At 49.1% G+C, this 9,628-nt stretch overlaps 1 protein-coding gene across 1 annotated transcript; it reads left to right on the forward strand.

The window, feature by feature from the left end:
* The first annotated feature begins 1,652 nt into the window (after positions 1 to 1,652).
* TMEM70 (transmembrane protein 70) lies at positions 1,653 to 8,751 on the forward strand. The gene is given in 7 exon segments (XM_030553279.1): positions 1,653 to 1,972; positions 2,940 to 3,051; positions 8,098 to 8,246; positions 8,248 to 8,314; positions 8,317 to 8,340; positions 8,343 to 8,498; positions 8,501 to 8,751. Coding segments are annotated over 7 exon segments (801 nt in total). The 5' UTR covers positions 1,653 to 1,723; the 3' UTR covers positions 8,545 to 8,751.
* Positions 8,752 to 9,628: the final 877 nt, after the last annotated feature.

Below are 9,628 nucleotides of genomic sequence, written 5' to 3' on the forward strand. Positions count from 1 at the left end.
AGTTTGCAGTTGATACCAAACTGGGAGGGACAAATTGGAGAAATGGTCTGAGGTAAACAGGATGAAGTTTAATAAAAACAAATGCAAAGTGCTCCACTTACGATGGAACAATCGGTTTCACGCATACACAATAGGAAGAGACTATCTAGGAAGGAGTACGGCAGAAAGGGATCTAGGGCTTATAGTGGACCACAAGCTAAATAAGAGTCAACAATGTGATGCTGTTGCCAAAAAAGCAAACATGATTCTGGGATGTATTAACAGGTGTGTTGTGAGCAAGACACAAGAAGTCATTCTTCCGCTCTACTCTGCACTGGTTAGGCCTCAACTGGAGTATTGTGTCCAGTTCTGGGCACCACATTTCAAGAAAGATGTGGAGAAACTGGAGGGGGTCCAGAGAAAAGCAACAAGAATGATTAAAAGGTCTAGAGAACATGACCTGTGAAGGAAGGCTGAAAGAATTGGGTATGTTTAGTCTGGAAAAGAGAATACTGAGAGGGGACATGATAGCAGTTTTCAGGTATCTAAAAGGGTGTCATAAGGAGGAGGGAGAAAACTTGTTCATCTTAGCCTCTAAGGATAGAACAAGAAGGAATGGGCTTAAACTGCAGCAAGGGAGGTTTAGGTTGGACATTAGAGTGGTTAAACACTGGAATAAATTGCCTAGGGAGGTTGTGGAATCTCTATCTCTGGAGATATTTAAGAGTAGGTTAGATACATGGCTATCAGGGATGGTCTAGACAGTATTTGGTCCTGCCATGAGAGCAGGGGACTGGACTCGACAGGGCTGGCTTTATTAACTGCAGGGCCCAATTCGAATACCCAGCAGCGGTGCGGGGCTTCGGTGGCACTTCCAGGTCTTCTGTGGCATCAGAGGATCCCCTGCCACCGAAATGCTGCCGAAGACCCCAGAGTAGAACGCTGCTGGGTGAGTAAAAAAAAATAATTAAAAAGGCACCTAAGGTGCTGGGCCCTCCTAGGTGCAGGTCCCGATTCCAGGGAATTGGGCAACTCAGCCTAAAGCCGGCCCTGGGACTCAATGACCTCTCGAGATCCCTTCCAGCCCTAGAATCTATGAATCCCAACCCCCTTCCCTGAGCTCTCTCAAACACCTTGCACCCTTCCTCTGCCCCAATCCCTTGCCCTGAGCCCGACCCTGCACCCCGCATCCCCTCCTGCACCCCAACATCCTGCCCCTGCATACAACTTCCCCATCCAGATGTGACCCTCAGCCCAAAAAGTTTCCCCACCCCTGGATTAGGATGTCTGCGAGGCGTCGCTCCCTCGTTAGATGGGGAACCAAAGCTACAGGGCTGCAGGAGGTCTGGGTTTCTCAGCCTGGAAGCACTCAGCTCCTGAGGAGAGTATCAGAGGGTAGCCGTGTTAGTCTGGATCTGTAAAAGCAGCAAAGAATCCTGTGGCACCTTATAGACTAACAGACGTTTTGGAGCATGAGCTTTCGTGGGTGAATACCCACTTCCTCAGATGCATGTCTGAGGAAGTGGGTATTCACCCACGAAAGCTCATGCTCCAAAACGTCTGTTAGTCTATAAGGTGCCACAGGATTCTTTGCTCCTGAGGAGAGTTACTATTGGAGGGGGAGAGGCAGCTGGCCCAATCCCCTGCAGCGAGGGAGGAAGCGGCGCCTTGGCTCCTCCCTTTCCTGGCCTCCCTGCTGCGGTGTGGGGGATCCGCTGAGCAAGGCCGGGACCGGGTATGAGCGATGCCGCTCCTGGCTGCAGGCGGCTCCCGAGTCCGGGCGCTGGCGTTCTGGCTGCGGAGCGCTAGGCAGTGTGCAGCTGCCGCGCTGCCTCGTCCTCCGGGGATCCGCGCACCAGCGGCGCGCAGCCCCCGATGGGCGGCTCTGAACGACTCTCCGAGCGCGTCTAGTTGCGGGGTCCCGATGCTGCCGCGGGCCCGAGGTCCGGGATCAGTTGGAGCCCTTCCCAGGGCTGAAGGGAGACTAGAACAGGTGCAGGAGCGTGGGACGCTTTCCTTGTGGCTGGGCTGCGGGCAGGGATGGAAACCTCCGCTCAAATAGCAGAGAGAACAGCAGAGGTCTTAGTTGAGGAGGCTGACCTAGTGACGTTCCCGCCCCCAATTCACTGGATCAATTTCCTTGTTCCTGAACAGCAAAAGTAAATGCAAAATCTCCCCAATTTGAATCCATTTAAAATCCTTACTGTCAATGGTGCGTTTAACAAAGTGTTTGCTGGTGGATAAGGTTAAAGAGGCAGAGTAGAGAATTGAAAAGTGTGCAAGGTAAAGTATGTCCAATTACTGCTGTCTATCTATCTAGGTGCTTGTCAATTCAAGCACATTGGTAGATAGACAGCAATATAGCCAACCCCAAGTGTTTGGAACTCAGGAATCAGTGCCCCTAAAGCATACAAGATTAGCCTAAAAATAACGAGTTTTTAAAAAATATATATATTTTTTACTCTCTGAGTTCACATTTTTCTTTGCAACTATGAAGGCTAGAAATTTTCTTTTAAATGAAAGATGAGGTTCTCGTGTAATGGCAGGACTCTAGGAGCTGGGGATTCAAGTAAACCATGACATTTTATCACAACTCTCACAGTATTTGAAGAGCTGGCAGTGCTGAGGATAGATAGGTGGCCAGAGACTTGCAATGAGCTTGGAATGTGTGGCTGTCTGATTGTATACAGAGCACTGCTGAAGTGTCTAGAACTGAAGGGTTTTATGGCTGGATATCCCATTTCTAATCCCCTGAATCATTAAATTCTCTGTTTCCTAACATTTATAAATTAATTACAGTTACTGATATCTATTAAACTACTTATTGAGTTTAGTTGTAATATAATTTAATTTTTAGTCTCTATCCTGGATATAAATTCAACATTTACATCAGAAGAAATCTGAAATGTATGTAGACGATGCGAGTTGTTTATTTGCCATGTGCTGCTTTCATCCTGTAGATCATATTTTCTCCTGTGTCACCTGTTCGCTGCTTCAGCACCTCCTCCTTTCATGGACAACTAGAAGATGGAAGACTAGTTTATACTGGGAATCTGGCAAAGACTGTGTTGGGTATGTTATTGGAATTAAAATTTTATTTGATTTATCTATACTTAAACATTTCTTTAAAACATAATATGCTGTTGGGAATGGAGCCCTCTGATTTCTTCAGATATGCACTAAGGACCATCTTGTGGTCCCTTATACAGTTGTATTACCAACCCCAAAGGTTCAAATAAAATGAGTCAGATTCTAAAAAATCACAGGATATGTTCAAAAATGAGCCATACTCTAAAACACCATGAGATTGGCCCCCAAATCAAAAGATCTTTTTTCAAAAAGATTATAGATGGACACAATATCTTCAGATTTCTAACTCCTCTGTTCATCCCCATTGTGTGTATTTGACAGTTATTGTGGCCAAATTTATTGAGATTGATTTTATTGATTTTTTTTTGCCCCCACTGAAGGAGCTCTGACCCCCATATATGCCTATCCATCAACCCCCCCAACCCCCATCAATTCTTCTCCCAGTACCCACCTCAGTTCTGCACACACCCCTACTTCAACTCTGCTGTCCTGCAGCTCCTTGGGTTCTTCACTCCCCCTTTCCAGGTCTGGGGGTGGGACTGCACTGGGGTCCCCTGTCCTTCTCAAGGTTGTTGTTGCAGGAATGGAGAGGATGAGAGGAACAGGAGCAGAGGTTAGACAGACTCATTGTTCACAGGACGGGAGGAGGAAGCAGGGCTGGCCTGGGCTATTGTGCTCTTTCTTCCCTGACCCATCCTATGAGAGTAGTGTCAGCTCCTGAGAGAGGTGAGAGCTGTGTCTGCTTTCTGCAGCAGTCCTGATTGGCTGCTCTTTCCCAAGAGATGGGCAAGTAGGGGAGTCAGGCAGCCAATCAGAAGGGCTGGAGCTTCTCACAGCATGGTGAGACTGGATCTAGCCCCAGCAAAACCCATGTGACTTGTGAAGAAATCTTGAGAGTTGGCAACACTTACACAGTGTCATTTAATCAGGATTTTGACTTGGAGCCAGAGGTGGTTTAAAATTTATTGGGGCCCCGGGTACAAAGAATATTTGAGCCCCCCACTCCATGGGGGCCCAGGGGCACAAGAACTGGGGAGTCTATGCCCGCTCGGTTTTTAACATGGGCATAGTCAGGCGACACATAGCTGTGGCTAGTGGGGTAGGGCACAAAGGAAAGGTTCTGGGGGGTCATGTGCCCCCCCATGTTCCCAGACCCCTTTGGCATGGACGCCCAGCAGTGAAGAGACAGCGCTCCCCATGGCAGCAGCACTCTCAATGTGTCCAGGCAGCCCAGGCAGGAAGCTGCATTGTGCCTGGCTCATCTTGGTGGATAGTCTGCAAAGCAGGCAGCAGCACTGGTACGCTAGCAGCAGGGAAAGCAAAGCAGCCCCATGCGGCGGGGGAGGAGCTCAGCTGGCAGCCAGGCACCTTGCTGCTTCCTCCCTCCCCCGGGAGAGCGCCATTGCCAGGCAGAGTGCTGCCTCCTCTCTGCTAGGCATCCTTGCCAGAGGTGTCTTGAAAAATCCAGGGGGGCACATGATTCCCTCATGCCCCGCCCTCCACGCGTCACCCCTGTAGATTCAGAATGGCGGCAGGAGGGGCTGTGCTTTGTGGCAGGGCAGTTGATAAGTGCAACCCCTCCTAGGGGCACCAGCCTCTTTCCAGTGGGCCTTAGCCCCCCCTCACCATGGGGCCCTGCCCTGTCCTCTTCCTCTCCCCACTGAGTTCTCTTAGAGCTGCCCAGGCAGCCTGGGCTGCTGTGGGAAGCCCTGGACCCTCCACCTGCTCTGGGCAATGTGCCCCACGGAGTAGGGATATGGGCCGGGGGCTGCTCTCGGGGACTTCAGGGCCCTGCCCAGGGTAGGTGGAGGGTCTGGGGCTCCCTGCAGTAGCCCAGGCTCCCCGGGTGGCTCTTACCTTGACCTGGTTCTGGATTCCAGCCTGGCCAGAGGGCGGGGCCCTGGGGGGAAAGAGGAGGAGAAGGGGCAGGGCCACAGTTCTGGTGCTAGTAGCCCTCCTCCCTTCTATCCAAGGTTCCAGCACTTCTGGGCCCCCCGAATTGTCTGGGAGTGCTGGGCATGGGCCCTTTGGGCCCACGCATTAATCAACCACTGCTTTAAGCACATCAAAGTTCACCAGTACAGTCCTGCAGCCCATGGGCTGGAGTAGGTCCTACTTCATCTATGTTCCTCCATACACCCATCCACTCCAGTTTTGCTGCATGCTGCTATAGAGCATTGCAACAGTACCAGGGGTGTGGAGTTATTTTGTAGAGCACAACTTGAGCTCTACCACTCTTTGGGACCTGGGCAAGGCAAGGGACAGGATTTGGCCCTGGATTAATTGGCTAACACAAACCATTATGCTAATTGGCTTTCATGACAGGTATATTGATGCTGTGAATTGAATGCAATATTTTTAGATATACTATGCAGTGATTTTTGAAATCACCTTCTCAGTTATGTTATGAGCAACTGTGCAGCCAAACAAGCTTGCACTGAGCTGGTTGCTAAAGTCCCATTAGAGATCTGCAATGGAATGGGGACTCTGCCAATAAATCAATACAGGATGGGTACGTCAGTTGTGGAATATTTTTATCTATTGTGCTTTTGATTTATGTATTGGACCATTTTATATATTTTGCTTCTAAATTTTGTTAAGGTGCATAGAGGCTTTGGGCATGTGGCAACTCCTTCCCTCCCCTGGTTATTACTATATTGTTACTTTTAAGGATGAAACGATAACAGTCAGAAAATCTTGGAAAATCGCAGAGCCCACATGTATCTGCAGCCCTTCATATATGCCTCTAAAACCATATGGGTAACTGCACAAAGGCTGATTTACCTTTACTCGAGAGGTAGAGTCTCCATTCCCTCTCTGACTGTTGGTGCTGACGTCACTAGCTCGGTACATGCTGAGTATGTGAGTAGAGTGGCATGTCCATCATGAACATGAAGTGGCTACTGTGCCCACTTGCAAAAGTCTGGGGAGCTTAGAAAATAAGATAATGAAATATAATATCAATAATGAGACTCGTGCTATTTGACCTCTCTTTGGCCAGTCACCTTCCATAGGGCTTATTTTAAGATTTCATGCAAGGGGAAACTACCAGATGGCCCTGCCATGTGTCCCAAAGATTGGGAGGTGGTGGGATAATGATTGTCTTGATGATGATGATGATTTCAGTAACAAATGTGATCAGTTTGCATTTTTTTTAATTGTCAGCTGGGCAGAATTAAGTTATAATCTGAAAATGCTCCTTTTCTACTCATATATCCTTACCAGTAATAAAGATTCTGCATACCATGGGCTGAACCAGCTCCCCTTGAAAGAATCCCTTGAAGTGAATGGGAGTTGGACCAGGTCCCGGATGATGCCTTAGTTAGCTTGTGCAACTGCTTTGCATTCACAAGGTTTTAACAGGTGTAAGTGATTGGAACTTGTCAAGAGTGCTTTTGAGGAAGCGTGGGTGAGAATGTTCCTCTCTCATGTTGGCTTTGAAGGGTAACAGGAGTAAGAGGTAGTACAATTTTATCACTAAATCATGATTCTAAATATGCACACAATGGTGAAAAGATGTTGTTTTTACTTTTCAGAATAGAACTGCACTTTAAAGCATTTCATTTGTGTAAAGACTAAGGGCTTGTCTACACTACGCTGCTCAGGGGTATAAAAAAGCCATCCCCGTGAGTGACGTAAGTTACATCAATTTAGCACGGTGCAGACACTGCTTTATTTTGGCAGGAGGCGCTCCCCTGTTGACATAGCATATCTTCACCAGATGCAGTACATCAGCGCAGCTGCATTGATGTAGCACTAGGATGCCTGGGTGTCCAGTTTTTGACCGGAACACCTGGTTGAAAAGGTATCCTGGCAGCTCGGGTCTGCACTGCTGACTGGGCTGTTGACTGTCCGGTTAGCGGCACTGCGCAGCGGGGCTGGCAGGCTCCCTGCTAGCCTCCACGCCACGTGGCTCCTGGGAAGCAACCAGCATGTCCCCCCTCCAGCTCCTACATGTAGGGGCAGCCAGGGGGTTCCACATGCTGCCTCTGCCCGAAGTGCTGTCCCCGCAGCTCCCATTGGCCGGGAACATTTGCCAATGGTAGCTGGGGGGCGGCGGAGTTGGTGCCTGTGGACGGGGTAGCACACAGAGCTGCCTGGCTGAGCCTCTGCGTAGGAGCTGGAGTGGGGACATGCTGATGCTTCTGAGAGCTGCTTGAGGTAAGCACCACCCGGAGCCTGCACCCCTGAGCCCTCCCCCCAGCGCCCCAACCTGATCCCTTCCCACCCTCTGAACTCAGTCCAGGCCGGAGCACCCTCCTGCCCCCAAGCCCCAACATCCCCACCCAACCCCAGAGCCCTCACCCCTTCACCCCCCCGGTACCCCCAATCCCCTACCCCAGCTCTGATCCCCCACCCAACCCCTTAGTCCCAGCCCAGAGCATCCTCTTATACCCTAAAGCCCTTATCCCAAGACCCATCCCAGAACCTGTACCCCCAGCCAGAGCCCTCACACTCCCCCGCACCCTAACCCTCTGCCCCAGCCCAGAGCCCCCTCCCGCACTCCGAGCCCCTCATCCTAGAGCCCCATCCTGCATCCCAAATCCCTCATCCCTGGCCCCACATCAGAGCCCCTAGCCCGGAGCCCCTGTCCAGCACCCATAACTTCTAATTTCTGGCCCCACGCCAGAACCCACACCCCCATCCCAGAGCCCGTATCTCCTCCCAACCCCCTGTCTTAGCCTGGAGCCCCTTTCCATACTCCAAACCCCTCGGCACCACCTCCTCAGCCTGGAGCCCCCTCCTGCACCCCAAACCCCTCATCCTTTGTGAAACATTTTGATAATTAGAATATTAAAGGTGTTCCATAAGACCTAACTTTTAGTTTATTAACCAAGGAGAAGGGGTGAGGGCTTTGATTTCCACATGGTGACTTCAGAAGTTCCACGATAAGAAAGGATTAACTGGATCATCATTGAATTTATCAATTAAAGTAAAGCACTGGGTATATAAGAACAATGTGTATAAAGGACTGTAGGGATAACTTTGATCATCAACATTAACCTATGATTTTCATCTCTTATACAGGTGTGAAGTTTTTCTCTTACTCTACGAGCATGTTTAGCTTTTGCATGATGCCCTACATCATCTTGAAAACTGGCATTGGAGTGGAAAGTGTGTTTTTACAAACTGCGTTTTACGGCATTGTAGGATTCTTTACATTTATAACACCAGTTAACCCTGCATCTGCTTACAAAGGGCTATGTGGTTCGACTGTATCATAAGGCTGAGACGGACACGTACACGGCATTACATATAATGCTATGCTGGCAGAAAAAGAACTGTGTTCCATCAGAGGGATGTCAAGGTTCCAGACATCAGCAAGATGTTTACAACATTTTATGCCAAAACTAAATCAATGCTTGTTAATCCAATGCTTTTCACATATCCACAGGATTATAACCATCTCATGGGCTATGACAAACCTTTTATTTTGACCTGGAGGAACAAAAAGAATCCAGTGAAAGCAAATAGAATTAGACGATAGAGTGAAGGTGACTGTCTTTTTTTGTATTTGTCCAGTGCATCATTTCTAAAACCACACAGAATTCTGTAACACATTCGTAAGTGTCAGATAATTGAGTTTCTTTATCATATTTCGGAATGTATCGAAAACTGAAGCTTTTTAATTTCAGACAATCTGAAGTGTCATCTTAGAATTAAAATTAAAATAGATGCTTATTTGGTCTCAGTTTGATTTCTGTCATTACAGTCATGAAGAGAAGGAAAATGGATTTGATCTTAGTTTTATGCTGCAAGCTCTCCAATATAGTATCTTAAAGGAACCATTCCTTAAAAAAAGCAACATTTGACTAATCAAGTACACGAACAAGAATTTTGAAGCCCAAAAGGGGTCAGTGTCTAAAAAGTGAAAGGGACAGATTTTTTGGCTTGTCTTGTTCAGGTGGTATAAAGCAGGGGTAGGCAAACTATGGCCCGCAGGCCACATCCAAACTGCCAGCTGATGTAATCTGACCCTCAAGCTCCCACTGGGAGCAGGGTCGGAGGCCACTGTGCGTGCTGTGGCTCCTGGAAGCAGTGGCATGTCCCTCCTCTGGCTCTTATGCATAGGGGCAGCCACGGGGCTCCATGCGCTGCCCCTGTCTCAAGTGCCGCCACCGAAGCTCCCATTGGTCAGGAACTGCGGCCAATGGGAGCTGCAGGGCAGCGCCTGTGGATGGGGCAGCACACAGAACTGCCTGGCCATGCCTCCACATAGGATCCAGAGGAGGGACATGTCACTGCAACTCTCACACCCTGAACTCATTTCTGGCCCCACCCCAAAGCCTACATCCTCAGCCAGAGCCCTCACCCCCTCCTGCACCCCAATTTTGTGAGCATTCATGGCCTGCCATACAATTTCCATACCCAGATGTGGTCCTTGGGCCAAAAAAGTTTGCCTACCCATGGTATAAAGGGAGTAGAGACTGTCCATAACTCCCCAGGTAGGAATATTCCCAGCATGAAGGAGTCCCCAGGAAGCAGATAGCTACTGTTGCTGGCACTACAGCTACTTCCCTGCTGCCCTCCCTGGAAGGAACAGAAGGAGTATCTTGAG

This window comes from Gopherus evgoodei, chromosome 2 (genome assembly GCF_007399415.2).
Source record: "Gopherus evgoodei ecotype Sinaloan lineage chromosome 2, rGopEvg1_v1.p, whole genome shotgun sequence".
NCBI lineage: Eukaryota > Metazoa > Chordata > Testudines > Testudinidae > Gopherus > Gopherus evgoodei.